Raw genomic sequence first — 18,236 nt, 5'->3', positions numbered from 1 at the left:
ATTCTGGATAAGGGGGTAATCGGTTCCCAGGATTACTGGTTCAGGTAGGTTAGGAATGAGACCCACCTTAAGTTCATAGGGGGTTGTGTTGGTTGATGCTGTATGGAGACATTGGTCACGGGGTATATATTGCTGTCTCCATGGATACACTGCATGGTGACTACTCCTGTAGACACCCTGTGTCAACTAGGCCGTCTCTTGGTTCTCTGTTGACTGCTACTTTCCTGTGAAATGGAAGGCACCTTCTTCTGGGGAACAGTACAGGGCTTGTGCATACCCCACTTCCATAGGTTCTTCCTTCTGGGAACACATTCGGGCAATATGTTAAAAAGTACCACAGTGAAAGCATTGTGGTCCCGAGGGAGGAGGAGGAAGACGGGGAGTTATAGGAATGGCACTTGGCACAATGGTCACTTTCTCGGGATTTCGGGGGTAATGGGGAGGTCTTGTCACTCTCTTGGGTATATTTCCAGGTTATTTCCAGCTATTCTTTTCCCGGCCTTTCTGTAGCTCCTGGGCCCTATAAAACGCTGCTGCTATTTCAACGGCTTTCTCTAAGGTGAGATCTGCATGCTGGCTAACCCACCGTTGTATTGGATGGTGTAAGGATTTGTTCTAGGTAGATGTTTTCTAGTATAGCTTCTTTGGAAGATGTTAAAGTCTTCAGCCATCTGTCAGCCACATCCTTTATGCTGTAACAGGGGGCTCAGGGATGTTCTTGTGGTGCTTCATGGATGTGCCGCAGCCTAATCAGATAGGTTTTGTCATCTATGCCCATACGTTCAAGTATGCATCTCTTAACGTCAGGATAAGGGGTGGTTCCTAGAGGATTGGCAGCCTGGTAGGCAGACTGGAGGTCCTCCATCAATAGTAGACCCAGATATTGCCCCCACCTATCTTCTGGCCACATAACTGTCTCGCCATCTCTCAAAGTTAGAGAGAAAGAAGTCAGGGTCTTCTCCTGGCACGTATTTCTGAACTACCACCAGTTTTCCTGTTGTATTTTCTTGGGATTGTCCTTGTCCGGTGAGGGTCTTATGAAGGGCCTCCCTCTCAGCCTCAGCAGTCTCTAGGAATTTCCCCATGATATATTCTAGTCTTTCTTGGCCCTCCGCCATCTTATTAACAACGGCCTCCATTTCCCTCGATCCCACTTCTGACACCACCTGTCGGAGGGACAGGCGGAAACAGAAGCAAGGAGGCCGTATGGAGGTAATAATAGGATTGATTTATTAGGTATATAGTCCCAAGGTTTGCAAATGGCAGGTCTTTAAAGGCAAATAGTCAGATAAACAAAACGCTGTCTTGTCAGATTCTTGAAAGGTATGAGGATGGCCGCCAGAGTAGGAGTTCTCTTATTTTCTGCTTCGGTCTGGTCAGGTCCCCGAAGGTTTGCTCAAAAAAGAAAAGAAAGGAGCGGTAAGTCATCACGCTCAATTTGTTGCCATCTTCTTCCACCACACCTCGTGAAGGATTCGCTACATGGATTTGTGCAGGGAGAAAAGGAAAGTATACCAACTGAAGATAGTGAGTGATTCTAAGGGCAAAAATCAAGGGGTCCCCACTTTAAGGTCTCAGGGAGCCTACCCACGAGCATCCCTCACTCCCCCTTCCTTCCCTCGGCCCAAGTCATGTACCACTTACTGCTACAACTCTCCTGAGTTGTGGGGGATTTTGCGCATCCTCAGGGGTTCAGCAGTCTTCACACCACACTTCGAGGTTCTCCTAGTCTTCCGCACTATTTTCTCCTTCGTTCACCTCCGCGAAGTCCTCCTCGGCACCGGAACACCCTCTTGCTTTCTCCACAGTCCTTCTTCCAATCGCTTCTGCCTCGGACTTATCATCCAATCCCCCATTCCTTCCGGTATCTCTGATTGGGCAGTTTGTACTGTGGCTCCGCCCCTCCACTGATCAAGGGTTGTCGTTGTTTAACTTCCCGGATGCGTAGAGAGATGACATGCTGTTTTCACTGATGGTGATTCCTCCCCGCATTTGTCATCCTTGTTCAAACCCTGGAGGCAAGGACCCATGGGGGAGATGGAGTTGGTATCGTGATCGCTGGTGGGGTTTCGGGTTGCTTCCTCAAAGTTAGACATAATAAAGTTATGCTTCTTCTGTTTTTCTTTTTTTTACCTGATATGGTGCCTGACACCTCCCATATAATGACATTTTAATCCCAGTAATCCTGTAAAATCCATGCTAAAGTGTGTTTTCTGCTTCATGTAAACAATCTCTAGATGTAAACACAATATATAAATAAACCCCTTTCATAATTAATCATTCATGAGAACCTATTGATAAAAGGTCATTTATATATTAGAGCTCAAGCCATAAGGTTAGAACTCAATTTAAAGTGCCTGGCAGGTATATATAAACATTAGAAGTAAAGTGCTTATTAGATATCATTAAAACAAAGAGATGTGCGTGCTGTAACATCCTGACAATAGCTTAAAAATACACTTTTCAGACAAGACAATTAAAATTTAAATACTGCCACTAGGATTAAAGCCACCTAAAGCTTAAAATGTGATTCCCTATTAGAAAACACCATGCATTCCAATCCTTTATCAATCATTTCATAGGTGATAACTCAATTAAATTAAGATCTCTTTTACAACCCGGGAAAAACATCAGTAGAGAGCAAATAAAAAAGGGAGAAGCGAAGACTAGAGAGTGAGAGAGAAGACTAGAAAGAAGTGAAATATGTCAGAGGAAGAAAAACATAGGAAACAGAGTAGAACACACGAAGAAAGAGCAAGAAAAGATGGTGTCTCTCTACTCACATATACAAGTTAGATCGCTTATCTTGAACCATTGTATTATTCCCCTCAAGGAATTAGAAATAAAGTTATGAAATGATTCTTTCATGCAGAGCATTACCCTAAAGATGATTGTTCATTCAATGAGATCTTGAAGGTGAACATAGAGTTCAGCATCTGTATTCAGACCCCATGGTGTTTCAGTTCCGATCTTGATTAGCCATCCGGAGTCCGCTCTCCTTAAGGACAGGGTTTGCCGGTATATGTTGGATTCCATAGAGGCATTACCCGCTTCAGTTATCTTTGTGCTCCTCCCAGATATGTTTTACGATCACGTATGGAAAGTCCTTATTGGAGATTGTGCGTAAGTGCTGGAGTATGCAAAGCTTTAATCCATTAATTGTGCTGCATGCATATTTCTGGCTGCAGTCATGTTCAAAGCCCCTATGAGAATTAACATGGAATGCACACTTTTTTTAACCCTCCCCCCCCCCCCCCGCTTGATGGATTGCCCTGAAACTTTCTGTGCACAACTAGAATCACAGAGCACTTTGTTTGGAAAATGTTGTGAAGATTCATCAAACAGTGCCAAAGATATAGCCCGCAGGGGCTTGCGTTACGCCCCTGACCTAGACCAAATGTATGTGCTACTCGCTTTGGTCCTAATAAATACATAATGCCTGCAACATTAACTTAAATCATACTTGCATATGCTGGTAACTATTAAGTGAAATTACTTGGAAGTACACGTCGAGTGGCTTGCTATAAAATATCAAAGTAAAGTTTGCAAGTTGCAATTGTCAAAAGCATAAAAGTTAAAGAAACATCATAATCAAAAGAAGGAAAATCGTTCGACAAAGTTTATTTTACAATAACAAGTTATATAGTTCTGATTTAAAGCCGAAAGTTGCATAGAATGAACCATCCCCCCTTGTGTGGCTTTGTAAATAGCTCAAGTCTCACAGCCATGAAGAAAAATTTAACTAAATATGGTCCTATCTCTCAAAGTCACAAACTAGTTATATGTAACACCCTTTCTTGGGTTTCTAACCCTGCCCCAAGACCATCCGTCCATGATCCCTTTATTCATGTAGATCTAACTTTACCTTAGAAGCAAACCTTTGGAGAGGTACTTAACCACATATTGCAGTCTCTCCTGGAACTCTTGTTGTTTGTGACCCAAACGTAGGAGTTCAATCTCATTGGACTTTTCAGGCAAGCAAGCAGTTAAACAGCTTACAGTGGATGCGAGCATTGGGGACCATATTCTTTCACTGGTATGAGTATTGTGAGGCATGATAGGGAATCAGTATTTATTTGAACATCTTTCTAATTCTAAAATCTATATATAATCAATGCCAGTATTACAAATTATATACAAAGGTGGATATGCCTATGACTACAGCATTATTTCAGTCACCCACCTACAGTCGCATCTAAGATATCGAAAACGGAATTTATACGGTCTATTGAAAATGTTAAATTACAATGCTATTTATATTAGCTCTCACTTATTGCAACATCCATAAAGAGAGTGAACACAAAAAACAACAAGGAAGCAGCAGAACATTCAAACTTTTACATTTTATTTTCTTATTCTCGTTCAGCATTAATTCTTTTCGGCACCGAAGAAAAACTTTTCTTATATACTGGTTTATTTTGTCAAAACGTTACCATTTTATTGTGTGTACGATTATGCAGATTTTGCCCTCTTATTTTGGCAAACTGTTAACAGTTTTTAATTTTTTTATTACCAAAACTTGAGAAGGTGTGCTTACCATATAAAACGTTAGTTGTCAGAAGGAATACAAGACAGAAAAAATATTCAAATAAAAAAGTTATCTATACAGGGTTTTCTAAATCTCAGCTCTAGTACAATATTCAAAAATAAGCCATAGGGTTTTTCATTTCATAATTGAAATTCATATGGAGACAGGCAAAGTAAAATAAAAGCGACGGTTAAACCTGTTTTTGTTGCCGCTGTTCATGAGGATAGAGTTTTAAAATATATGTGAATAGACAATAAAATCTTCCCCTCAAATCTTCTCACCTGAAGGAAGATGCACATCTTTCTGTGGACTTCAGCACTTACTCTAGTGCAGGGAACTAGACATGATGGGGTCTTAGGACCCTTCAAAGTTTACATTCTACGACTGGAATTGTCACCCCCGTCGAAAACCACATTCTACGACTGGAATTGTCACCTCTGTCGAAAACCACCATTGGAGAATATGTATGATCACTAACGGAATCAATTAATTCTAACTCCGGGATGGTGAGATCCCTCAGGGCTACTGATATTTGATGGGTCTGAGTGTTGGCTTGCAGAGATGAGACTTGTCCTAGACTACGAAGTGCAACCAGCCGCCTGGTTTTGCTACATTCTGGCACTTGAGAGCTCCAAAGAGGGTTAGGGTCGGATTGAGGCCACAGAAACAGTGTCTCTCAAAGGTCTAGAAGGATGCTTTGTAATTAGTAGCACCCTTGGCAGCAGGAAAATCAGAGGACATGAGCACTTAGTGGCAATGTTACAAAGGCGTAAGCAATCAGAATAGTATATACACCATGAAATGTAATATCAGCCTGTAATAACCCTTTGTATCAGAGAACAGCTGTGTGAATTTGGCATTCTGGGTGCAATGTGTTTCTGACTTCTCATACTTTTTATGCTTTGCTGGTCATTAACAATGCAGGTTGGTTACAAAGACCTCTTTTTAAAGAGCCTTATGGAGTTCGGGTAATCTCTTTTTCGGAGCTTTGAAGTTAACTGCTCTGGTCTTTCTGGTATCCATTGCAGGCAGACATTCTAATGATACTGTTCATACAATTACAATATAGGTTATATACATATACATTAGAAAAACGTTTTTTGTACATTACTGACCTGCATCTGAATAATGCCTCTTTTCACTGGCTTGATCTCATTATGAACACTAGATCCTTGACTCCAGGATGGTGTTAAAACGTGTGCCCCTTGCCCTTATTTGCTTCTCAGAGTTCATCAGAATTGTCTTTTCCCATCGACTTAAGTGTTAATCCCAACAATTTCTATTCCATGCCTTGTTTAGGTACTTAGTTTGAATTGTTTGGTTGTAAGCCACTTAAACTCATTGGCTTGCTGTGTTCTTGGTAAGGTGTTAGTGGTGTGTCTGTTTAGTTTACACTGAATGCGTGTGCAAGGCCACTGAGTTGTATATAGGGTAGTACAGGGGAAATCTATTCTGACTGAAGATAGGGAAAAGACTGAATTGTAATGTACTGCTCCTCACAACAGGCTGACTGCTGGCAGGACTGGACATGCTGCCTCCAGGGAAGGCATAAGAAAGCTTACTTGGAGGAAGGCCTACTGAACGGTTGTTGATGATTGCAAGACTACCTATGAGCGCTGAGTGTATGGAGGCGGCAAAACCATGCTGCAGTTCAACCGTAGTGGAACTAATGGCAGCAATTTACTGATTCATTTCGTGTAAAAGAAAGAAAATTACAAATTCGCACAAGCAGTGCTCTTCCTGGCCCAGAGAGGTCTTGCGAGACATAGATGTGCAGTCGTAACAAAGATAGTAAGCTAGTAGAAAAGACATGCAGGGGGAGAGGTCTTACAAAAATGCCTTTAAGTTAGCACAGTACTTTGGCAGTTACCAGTAAACTGCGTTGCTAACATTAGAAGGCAATGAATGATTGTAGTAGTGTGCTCGCAAGAATGTGGGCAGTTTCACTTATTCTTCGATATAGTGGGCATCATGGACCAATACGCATCGAACACCATGCTGGCAAACAGAAGGGACGCTTGCTTCTAAATGTACCACCTTTTTAAGAAGACCCTACATGCAATTTTGAGTGAAATACCTGCTGAGTATAGGATGTCAGGTAGGTCTTTTTAGTCCCATCTCCTTGAAATGTATAGCTCTACCATATTTGCAGTCTTGCTTCTGATGTTCAAGTTTTCTATGTCTTGTAGTACACAAGGGCTCCACGCAAATCCGTAAAGCCATTTTACAGATGTTTTACAACTGCAACCTGCAGGTATCTTATCCCTTGATACACAATAACTGCAACTTTATAAAAGAGTAAAATGAGTTAAAACAATATGAAAGTTAAAATATGAGATCTAAAGGCCTGTCAAAATATTCTCACGGTGAAAACATTGAGAGAACATTCTGAAAAAAATAAGCTTAATGCGATTTATTGTACATTTTCACTTGAAGTGTAGTTGTCTTTGATGTCAGATCTTAAGCATACTGTATACTGTAGGCATCACAATCATGGTGTATTTATTAAGCTGAACTATGGTGCAGGACAGGAAAGCTATTAACGTTTTGCATCTCGTATTCCTTTTATTGATGGTGGCCAGGCGATAAGCGACTGCTCGAGGGCAACTCAAATTGCCATTTAGACTGATAAAGATGCGGTTCATAACACAAACAAAGATGTAATCTATTTTTAAGGAGAGACCAGGCAGTGAACATCACTAGTTGGGACATTGATCTCTGATACAAAACTTGAATTCTTTCAGAGAAAACTGAAACTCCTTTGGAAAAAATTATAAATTGACTGCAAAAAGGCTACAACATGTTTCTAGGCTGCAGTGTGGTGGAAAAAGGACGGCTCTATTGTAAAATTTGGAGACTGATTACAAAAGGTACACAAATCTGTCACTTTCTCAAGGAAAATTGTGATCCCACAAGGTCCTGTATCAATCACAGAGGGTCTTGGCAGTACAGAAGCAGCCAGATGACGACAAACTAACCAAAATCCCCAGGCCTGATATTACTCCTCAATTGGGAAAGTCAATCCATGACGCCCATGGAAATTCGTTAATGAATTCAAAACTTTGCTGGTGGTTTTCAGTCTAGGTGTCACATGCACACCGAACTAGTAGGATTACGAAAGTACAGATTAAGTGCAATCAGGCCCAGCTCTACAGGTAATCAGACGCAAGTGGTTCTTAAGCACTCTGTGATGGAAACTCTTTTTTATCTTGGGTGAGATGATTTAAAGTGGATACTCCCTAAAATGTAGTTATATATTTCCAAAGCAGCACCATGGCTCTTCTCTGGACATCACTGTCCAATGCTGAGGTATAGGTAAGAGTTATGCCGACTCTAGCAGAGACAGATCTCACTCGCACTGCTTGTCCAGCAGAGAGTAGGACTAAAGTCCATCTGGAGAAAAGTAATACTATCAGGTAAGAAAGTGAACAAAGTATTATTAGTGGAGGTAGAAATCAAGAAAGGCAATATGAAGTTAACCGTCTGTTAAAGATTCAATACGTTTATTTTGGATTATTAAACATGCTCCATCATAGATGTATTTTGAGCCAAGCATCCATTGCCGCTTCTTTCTCACCTGAACAATCTACATCGACCACAACCCCTTGTGCTACAGGCCACAACCTTTCCGTTAGCATCCCTCTTGTATCACACTCTCCCTATCACCTTACACAACCTAGGCAAAAGGCTTTATCTTCCCTAATGGCTGTGATAGTCATGCTTTGGAAACTTGCAGAAACTGACGCAGGGAATAATCATCCGTGGGGATGCCATGTATACGGATGGGGTTCATAGCAATGACAGTACCTGTTCCCCTACCTGCAGGTTGTATTCAGCCCAATGTCATGCAGTGTGTGTCTGACTGCAGTGCTAGTTTCAGTGGAACTCACTGATAAACATGCTATTTGGACATGATCTGACATCTTACGTTCATTAATGACATGGGGTAGGTGTTAAAATGCATATGTTCCCTTGAACGTATTGATGGCTTATGGACCTGTTGCTCCTTAGAGCTGAAACCAAGGGGACAACACAATGTGCATAGCATATAGCTCTGAAACCACTGCTGAAAGTTGACAGATAAGTGCTTTATATGTGCAGACTGTAATTCTAGAGACCACCACACTGCAATGACAGTGTAAGCATCATGATTCCTGAAACAACATATAAATTTCAATTCAGAGCAAGTGGAGTAAAGACTATATGGCAGCGTGGCAGAAGCAACCTAGGAACTGTTGAGAATCCCTTGACGAGCGATGTAAAAAGGGGCTTTAAACACAGGAAGTGTTTGTGGGCATGTGCCGCTCAGGTAAAAGAAGTGCACATGTTGGGAGTGTGAACAATCATTAGAAGCAAACAAAGGGGCTAGGAATAAGATCAACTGATGCTATGAGCTCAGATCAGAAGCAGGTAATTATATCCTTTGGAAAACATCGGTTTTATCTGTTGATTTGGACACGATACCTTATATTCTCAGCAACTAAATGTTTCCTTTTGCCTTGATTCCCAAAAACAATATCCCAGTTGTGCTTCTCAGTAGGGTATATCTAGTTAATGGGGCTTGGTTCAGTTGCCTTAAGTTAACTATGGACGTATGTGTGATCAAACTGTGGTGTAAACTGCCACTAGCCCAAGTCTACAGACCAGCTGAGTCTGTCTGCGCTGAAATGTATTGACTGAGTTGGCATCGAAATCACTACCAGGTTTCTAACCTTTGGGGTGAATGCACGTAAATTGGGAGCAGTTTTGCACCAATGCAGTGACTGCAAAATACTTCATGCCCAATTTTCGGCTGATAAGGCTAATGTTAGGTGCTGCAAAAAATACAAAATATACTTTTGATGTAGGTGTTAGTTCTAGTGTTCTATGTCACGGATTCTACAGGAGTCAGTTGGTAGTTCTACACGGAGACAGCACCCACTCTGCTCCATTAAAATCTTCCTACAAGTTGCAGATGAATTGACGATTGAGGATGGTCTTTTGGCTTAGAGGGGACAAACTCATACCTTCTCAAACTTTGAGGGCAGATTTGGTCAAAAATGCTCATAAAGGACATCTGGGTGCAACTTTAACGAAAAAAAGAGTACGTTTGTCATTTTGGTGGCCTTCCATGGATAGCTTTGTTGATGATTATGTCAAATCTTGTGTAATCTGCTCAAGATGTGACAAAGCTGTTAAGTTGCGTACTCCTCCACTTACCCCTATAGAAATGCCTTCTGCACCATGGGTAAAGCTGCGATTAGATGTTGTAGGGCCTTTCCATGCTCTAGACTCATCTTCCAGATTTGGTTTAGTTCTCATGGATTACTACTCTAAGTGGCCTGAAATCAAGTTTGTAAGAGAGGTAACTACCAAGACGGTGATAGAGTTTCTTAATGATGTTTTCTTGAAAGAAGGATATCCAGAGTTTTTAATAACAGACAATGGTACGCAATTTGTCAGTTCAGAATTTGAGAATTTTCTTAAAAATTGCTGCATTTAACATCTTAAGAGTTCACTTTATCAACCCCAAACTAAGGGCTTAGTTGAGCTCATGAATAGAGTGTTGGGTGAATGTATTCAATGGGCTCTTTCTAACAAGTGTCTTGTTGCTAATTCAGTGAGAGGTATGTTGTGGTTTTACCGCACTACACGGCATTCAACAACAGGTGTTTCACCCTTTGAGATGTTGCGTGGACGAAGAGCTGCTACTATCTCTTGTCCTGCATGGATGAGCAAATGGGTCAAGGGTACCCAATGGTCTGATGAAAGTGTTAGGAAACAAGTTGAATCGGTCCAGAACAAACAAAAATCCTATTTTGATGTCAAAATGAGAGTAAAAGATGTTGATTTAAAATCAGGAGATTATGTTTGTGTTAAAAAACCTGTCCATGTACAAAAGGGTTCTTCTAAGATTAGCTCTCCAGTTAAAGTATTGGATGTGAGAGGAAGTTCTGTTAAGCTCATCAATGGACAGTGGTGGAATAAGTCTCTTTTAATCTGTTGAATAATAACACCACAGATATAAAAATCTCTATGTTTTGTGTACATAATACTTCCAACTCAGATTGTACGGGAATGCTACTCTGAGGCGCAGTGTACAAGTTAGGCAAATTCCTTTCAGATATAGGAAATAATGTCCCTTCTTTCTTGTTTCTTTCTTTACTATACAGTAGTATCAAATAATGTCCTTTCTTTCTTGTTTCTTTCTTTACTTTACAGTAGTATCTCCTTTTGTTTATCCTATTTCTTTTCTTTCTCTTTCTGCTTCTTCTATTTACATTTTGCTACTGTTTAGTTTTCTTCTCTTTTGTTTATTTTAAGGAAAGACCCATGTAGTGTCTTAGGCTTATTTAGAATATTGATTTATGAAAACACTATTGTTCTAGTGTTCTATGTTACGGATTCTACTGAGTCAGTTGGTAGTTCTACACGGAGACAGCACCCGCTCTGCTCCGATGGTCCAGCTATTTAGTTAATAAATCATTCTACTGAGCTTCTACATGACGTGTCTTCGTTCATTCACAACACGTTTCTTGCGGGATAGTGCCACCATGCTGGCATAATACAGTGAGTAGGCGTGTTGCAGTTATTAACTTTATACTCCATGATTGTTACTGCTCAGTGGCGGTTGTATAGTGCACCATCTGCTCTTGGGATGGCATTGCAGTGCATTTTATCAGAATTTTCCATTAAATTCTGTATCAATTTGAATAGATTATGCAGCATTTGTTACACTTTTTTTTCCTTCTACTTACATGGCTCAATTTGCAAAAGAAAAAGTGCCGGTACCCGAAGTTCTGCTCAGAAGCTTGTGGCCGATGCAATTGAACGTCGGCATGGTCAATACCAAGTCTGGAAGTCTGAAATCCACATCATGCCTCTTTAATCCACTACCAGACAATCCATGCCCCTTTATCTCACTCTTGCAGGTTCCTAGCTTTCTCACTTTGTGAAAGTTTTACCATCTTTTTCTTCCTCCTTCTTTCCTATTTGAGTTCTTTTCCCTTTCTTGTGTTCAGTAAATATCTGATGTAGAAAAATAAGTGCTGGTCCCTAAAAGTAAGTGCTGGGTGCCCCCACCGGCAACCACCGGCTCAAATGAAGCACTGCCTACACCTACCATGTCACTTCCTACACTCTTTTTCTGGTATTTATTGAAACTCCTGAAAATTTGATTGAACACAGTACGTAGAAAGTTACTGTGGTTTACCAGTCCAACCTCTGGAACCCTATTCCTGAAATATCAGAAGAGTATATGATGTACTGCTTCTCACACATATTACTATTTTTCTCTTAGCCACTTGAAACGTTTGCACCAGATTTAGATGCGCCATCATCGTTATTTTCCACTTAAATTCGTGTTTTAAAAAGAGCCAAGAAATTTCTGTGTGTAGATCCCCATAATTTAGCACCTTGGTGTCTAGTTTTGTTAGCATACTGTTGTTCTTTACTTTTCTTTCAGGGTGATGACACCTTAAATTCTGTGCAGTTGTGTAGTGCATTTCTATCTTTTGTATGGTTCTACAACTTTTTTCCGAATCTGGCCGGTTGTAGCAGTTCAAGAATTTTCACTCACTAGAGTTAATTTGGTCTTTGCTTGTCTTCGTATCAAAATCCCAGATGAACGCTGCAATTTTGGGTCCTTCTCTGTTTGTTATTCTGCATTTCCTTGTAGTTTTTACTCGCCTTTGGTTTCAAGTCTAGATGGCAATGGAGCATTTGAGTGCTTGCAATGGGTTTGCTGAAAAGTCACAAGCTGCAGTTATTGCGATGAAACTGCACACTCTTTGAAAGGAAAGATTTGTGTTTATTTCCGAATGCACTTTTCTAGAGGGAGAGGTTTTGCCCAGCGCTCTTTTTTGACGAGCCAATTCTAGGTGCCATTCTACAAATTGTCTGCAAAACATAAGAAAATACATGAATAGAAAGATGGGGAACAATAGCTCAACCAAAGGGACTGAGCAACTCCTAGAGGTGACTCCAAGGATTCATGATCATGAGAAAGGATAAAGATAAATAACAAAATATGGATCTTAAGTATAGCTCTGAGCTCAGTTAAAGAGTTGACTGAGCGTGGTCTGCTCTGGAAAAGTATTTCCAGTTTTGGGCCAATTTTTTTTTTAAGTGTGAGGCACCCACAGAAGAAAGCTGAAAATAGTCCTATTTTGTAGACATTGTAAAGCTACTTCTGAGTATCACTTGATAATTAAGCAAAATCACTCACATTTTATCCTGATTCTAGCTGGAAACTACGGCAATATCAGAGGTGGATCTGACTTTCTTAGACTATTGCACACCTGGACATCGACCTTCTGAGGTATTTGGAGCTGGGTAAATTATCTTGCCTACTCCTAAAACCAGGATAGTCATGCAGTCGATTCCTGAATTTGCCACTGAGCTGATAACGGCTTTATAGATGCTGTGTGGATCCAGCTAAATGACTCTCTAGTGACGGCGGAATGGACAATTTATTAAAGAGTATTTAGGCGCAAGTCCGCTGTCTTCCTGGGAAAAGGTATAATATTCAATGCTTAAATTATGGAGGATTCACAAAGTTGGCTTTAGAGTGCCTTCTGAGCTATTTATTGGTAAGGATTACATCAGCAATCATTTTAAAGGATATTCACGTGCCTTATCTTTCATGCGTTATCATAATCCCAAACATATAATGTTCCCATTCATAAAATATTAATTTTAAACAGAATACCTATTGAGCGTCTTATAGATACCCAAAACACAGGCTAGGTGGATGTGAAAGGTATTCAAATATTTAACGGAAATGTATGGATTTGCAGCATTAATTCAAGGGATGTCTGAGAGCATATGCACATATGTACAGAATGTATATTGCCCATCCTGTTGATCAAGTCAGTGAACTATGTGAACAGCACACACACAGTCTCAGTAGCACTCTTGTTATCCGCTTGCCATTCTGATATAACTAATTTGTGAGACTATATGTTGTCTATTTTGTGGGAGTCTGATTAGACGGTTCTGCTGCTGCAGACGTAATCTGTTGAGCAAACAGCATTTTAAGGATTATCTTGGCTAATTGAAGATCTGTAAACCATCTCTGCATCAATACACAGTGCAGGTGCCCACAGTTATAAAAGACAAATTCTATATAAATTACTCACCCAGCAGGGTATGCACAAAAACGGAAAAGGACAGTGCAGCTGTCCACAGTTATAAAAGACAAATATTATATAAATTACTCACCCAGCGGGTTATGCAAAAAAGAGGGAAAGGGCAGACACTTATGTGTTAGTAATGCAAGAAATCTGTCAGCACCTGTTACACTCATCTTGGCACATGAATGAGGACAGAGGGTCTTCAGTTCAGCCTCTGATATCCCAGGGAAGGAATAGAGTTTATGGTCGTCCATGAGGGCTTACTACCCTCTCTGAACTGCTTAGGAAGAAAGATGTGCCTGTTGAAATATGTTACGTCTGTGTTCATTTTCAGGACTAGAAACGGAGATTCCTGAATGCATGACACAAACACACCTGTGAGCTGCTGACCAGAGCATGGTTGCTTACATCATAAACGTCGCTCAGCTCCAGCATCCAGCCCATGGCTCTTTTATCAGGCATGCATGTGAATACTGACAGTAGAGTGGAATAATCATGTATCGGGTGGACTTTTCACTCATCGGGTGGAATACTGATGCCATCATGGGATGGGGAATGGTCGTTGTGCCCCCCCCACCCTCAAAATCTGGCCCTATCACAGATGTTTCCGGTGTACAAAAGTCTAGTCAATCAATAATTTTTACCTGCAGAAGTATGTGATCGAATGTGTCCTATGAAGTTTCAGTTTATTGGTGTTATATTCATTGAATATAACAGCTGGCAGTATGCGCTGTACGACCCAGTAATGCCATAGTATACTAAATACTAAGTATACTTCACCTTGTAAAAATAGACAGGAACCAGGCCCAGATATGGCCAGTAACCATGGCCACAAAATGACACATATCCCATGATATCACACTATATAGCACATACTTCCATTGAACAGAAAGTACCCTGGTGTTTGAATGTTTGATGTATGAATTTCCATTGAACATTGTTGATGATTCAACATTGTGAGCTTATATTCAATGGAGTGGAAGGCCAGATTCAAACATCAAGTTTCAGTGATGAAGGACTGGTGACGCTCAATGGGAAATCATGCATGTAGACTTTGAATATGCATCTAGTATAACGCCATGAATCTAGCATGTTGTGCCTAGAGCTTATTAGCCAACATCTTAGTATATTAATCGCCTACCATGGTATCATGGTAGGTCAAATATATTCTAAGCACCTTCATAAGTATGATCATTTTTCAAACAAATTTCAGGAGTTGGGTCAGTTACTGTGAAACATACCCGCAGAAAAATGGGTCCAACGCTCAATTTGGCCTACAAGTAAAAAGGGGCTTGTGTACCAGCTATATTCAGTTTGGCTCCAAAATGCTGCTTTAAAACTGACTACAGCTGTTGTGCAACTTAATGCTGTGATGCCACAGTCATCCAACTGATGATCTTTCCGTAAATTTGGTATTCTCATTCGCCGGTCTCCATCTTGATGGGCCATCAGACGCTGGGATCCCAGCAACATCAAGAGTCAACAAGGACCACCACTGATCAGTCCGATTCCTAGAGCCAAATCAGATGGTGATGCAAGCTGTGCAAGGTTCTATCTCTTTCACCCAACTTGTGGCCCTGTGTGATAGTTTAAGATGCACAGCATCATAAGTGAGGGTCCAGAGCAGCGGGCTGCCTCTGTACACTTCATCCTCTGCTGCAGTCCTGCTTCTTGTAGTATAAAGATGGCTCCTTCTTCCACTCAGAATAGTGTGACACAAAGTGCTGCCTATTAATATATTTGTTGGATTTGGATAGTAGGCACCACAAACTTAGTTGCCGTAGGAACGTGATTGATAAGAGACCGGGCAGAGGAACATACTATGGCAGAAATTCTTGTTTTTCTTTTTAGTTTCCAGCTATTTATTAAAAAATAAACTTGAAAATTAATTATAGGAGAAAGGATGATCACTTCAGGAAAAAAGTGTGATGGAAAGAGAATTGCTTCTGCCTCTTGTGAATCTGTGAAACATCTTTAGGCAAAGCAGTCTGAAATTGGTGTAAGCACAAAGTCTTCAGGCATTTAGAGTGCTAGAGAACTCTAGAGGACGTCATACAAAGCCATACATGTTAGGCAGGCGGTTTAATACTTTACTCGTACCTACACATTGAGCCAGTGGTGATAGCGCTTGAGGTCGACAGTAAACAATACTGGCGGTGAACTCGGTGCTGATCTTCCAGAAGCCTTTTGTTGTACAACAAGGTACAACAAGTTTAAGAATCAATTTTTGAACTAATGATCGTAACAACTAGAGTGGGCCAGAAGCATTTAGCGAGGTGGGCTGCCCCCTGTACAATGTGTGGACTCAACCCTACCAAAAACATTTATGTGGGGAATCATAGAAGGCTACTGCCAAGGCACACTACTGATGTTTTAACAAACTCCCAATTAACTGCCAATTACAGTGCGATCAGTAACTTGTACGATGGCTTAAATAACAAACCGGGCAAAGCTGATGATAACTGCGAGTCGATCAGAATACTTGAGTTTCTCGCATCGCTCTTGAATGACTTTTGAATTCCTCACATGCTTAACCACCCCCCCATGGCATTTTTAATGGCTATCATATGTATGTCATGGATGTCAAGTGAGAAACATGCAATCAGAGCGCATGCTAGTGGCAGGAGCAGGCATGCTATTACAACATTAACAGGCTAAAAAAAAGGTTAACTTGAAGATATACAAAGAGGTTATGCAAATGAAATCGAATACTATTTCACGAACTGATTACAAACTAAATTGTGCTATATAGTGGTATAAAAAGATGTCTTTTTATGAATGGCACTGGTTCAAAAGAAAATGAGACTCCCATCTTGGTTCCTCTCTGTCCACAGTGAACACTGTGAGAAACAGCCCAGCCCTGTTGCCTGGGCAACCCGTGACAATAGTCCTTGTTTGGGCACCGATACCCTCGCAATACTTTCATGTCCTCCAGTTTTGATGGACTGTAGAGAAGACTCATTGGCTGAGGGGAAGCCCATTTTGGGTCATGTCTGTTCTTGCTTTCGAGCGCCAGAATATCTCATCTCGTCTTTCTCCGAGGATAGAGGTCAGGAGCCGTAGCTCAGTCCTTCTTGTTTTGAATCTACTCAAGGATGGTCCTCCATCCGTCTTAGGAGTCCTCTTCTCCTGTTGAGACCATCAATCTCATTGCCACTGGCACATGGTCTGTCAAGCCAGCTAGCTGGGTAATAAAGCTGAACTCTTCCACTTCCTGTTCAAAAAGAAATAATTAATATGTAATGTTTGCATGATACAGATGGTATTGTACGTGTAATACAATGTGATATATCACCTTTCATTTGTGGAAATTAAAAACATAAATTAGCTGTTCAAACACACTGTCCTTTGCAACTCATGTTGAAAACATGTTGCTTGCAGTGTTAATGTGAAAATGAGGTGTATCCCGAGACTGAACATCTGAGTTGACAAAAGGTACAGTGGGAGTTGATTTCCATAAATGTCTAATGAAGAATCAAGGAGACAGTTAAAAGTGGCCTCTTTACAGCCTATGAGATTCCCTGCCATGGGACGGTGACCCTAATTTATTGAAGGAGGGAAATAAAAGAATAAGGGTCTGAATTAGACTACTGTGGACAGGTTACTATGTCTCTAATGTGACAGATATTGTGTCCGCTGTATTACAAGTGCATTATATCCTATGGCACTTTAAATGTGGTGGATGAGATATCTGTCACGTTTGTGACGGATAACCTGACCGCTAAAATCTACATCAGCCCATAGTTACTTACCTTCGGTGACAGTATTACTCCAGAAATGTCCAATCTACCAAACGTGGAGGAGGGCGGTGAGGAATCTGCAGTTAGAGTGTTACTGAAGGTAATAAACTAATTCTTCTGATGGACACTTCTAACCTATTTCTTATCTTATCAATCAGTAGTGAAGCAATCCCTTCCCCAAGAAGGTGCATCTGAGGAGTGGACTTAAACGAGGAAGCCCCGCAAAACTGAACGGCTAAAGTTACCCTCTTTGTAGAATTAAGAATCAATTCAGTAGTGCCTGGTAAAAGAAGGGAGAGGTACCATATGGCTGCCATGCAGGCTTCCAGGACGGGAAGACCCCATGCTAGCACAGTAGTAGCAGCTTTAGCTCTGGTGGAATGAGGTCCAAGTCCCTCAGAAGGACCATTCTAGGCCAAGGCATGACCCATTCTGATGCAGATGACAATTCATCATGATAAGATATGTTTCTAGACTGCCTTTCTTTTATTCATACCCATCAAATAGTTGATCTGCAACATGGTATTTTTCTTAATTCTACCGGTGTAGAAGCTAAGAGCACACTGTGGGTCTAACCAGTGAAGCCACCAGTGAAGCCTCTCTTACTCTTTAGATGGATGTTGTGAGGGAAAAGAAAGAAGGGAGCATGATGGACTGCCCACATTGAAAGATGACATCACTTTTGAAGAAAGGATGTATGAGTTATCAGACTAGCACAGAAGGGATGAAAGGGCTGATAAGTAGCCTTTAACAATGCCCATTACGGGAGCCATGGCTTCAGGTCTCAAGTTGGGGGTCGCACTTCAAGAGTGCTCCAGAACCCCTCCATCATCCGTCACCACAAGCTGCTCTTAC

At 41.0% G+C, this 18,236-nt stretch overlaps 1 protein-coding gene across 3 annotated transcripts in view; it reads right to left on the bottom strand.

The window, feature by feature from the left end:
- Positions 1–4,324: 4,324 nt before the first annotated feature.
- The window catches only part of SMPD3 (sphingomyelin phosphodiesterase 3), a 1,033,773-nt gene continuing 1,019,861 nt past the window's right edge, over positions 4,325–18,236 (bottom strand). For all 3 annotated transcript variants that reach the window (XM_078669784.1, XM_078669786.1, XM_078669785.1), the window contains one exon: positions 4,325–16,855. In XM_078669784.1, coding sequence (XP_078525910.1) covers positions 16,754–16,855 — 102 coding nt within the window. In that variant the 3' untranslated portion in view covers positions 4,325–16,753. The remainder of the gene's footprint in view (positions 16,856–18,236) is intronic.

The sequence above is a fragment of the Lissotriton helveticus genome, chromosome 12 (assembly GCF_964261635.1).
Source record: "Lissotriton helveticus chromosome 12, aLisHel1.1, whole genome shotgun sequence".
Lineage (NCBI taxonomy): Eukaryota > Metazoa > Chordata > Amphibia > Caudata > Salamandridae > Lissotriton > Lissotriton helveticus.
Note: the sequence above shows the minus strand (reverse complement) of the source record. Positions and strands in the feature narration are given on the sequence as shown.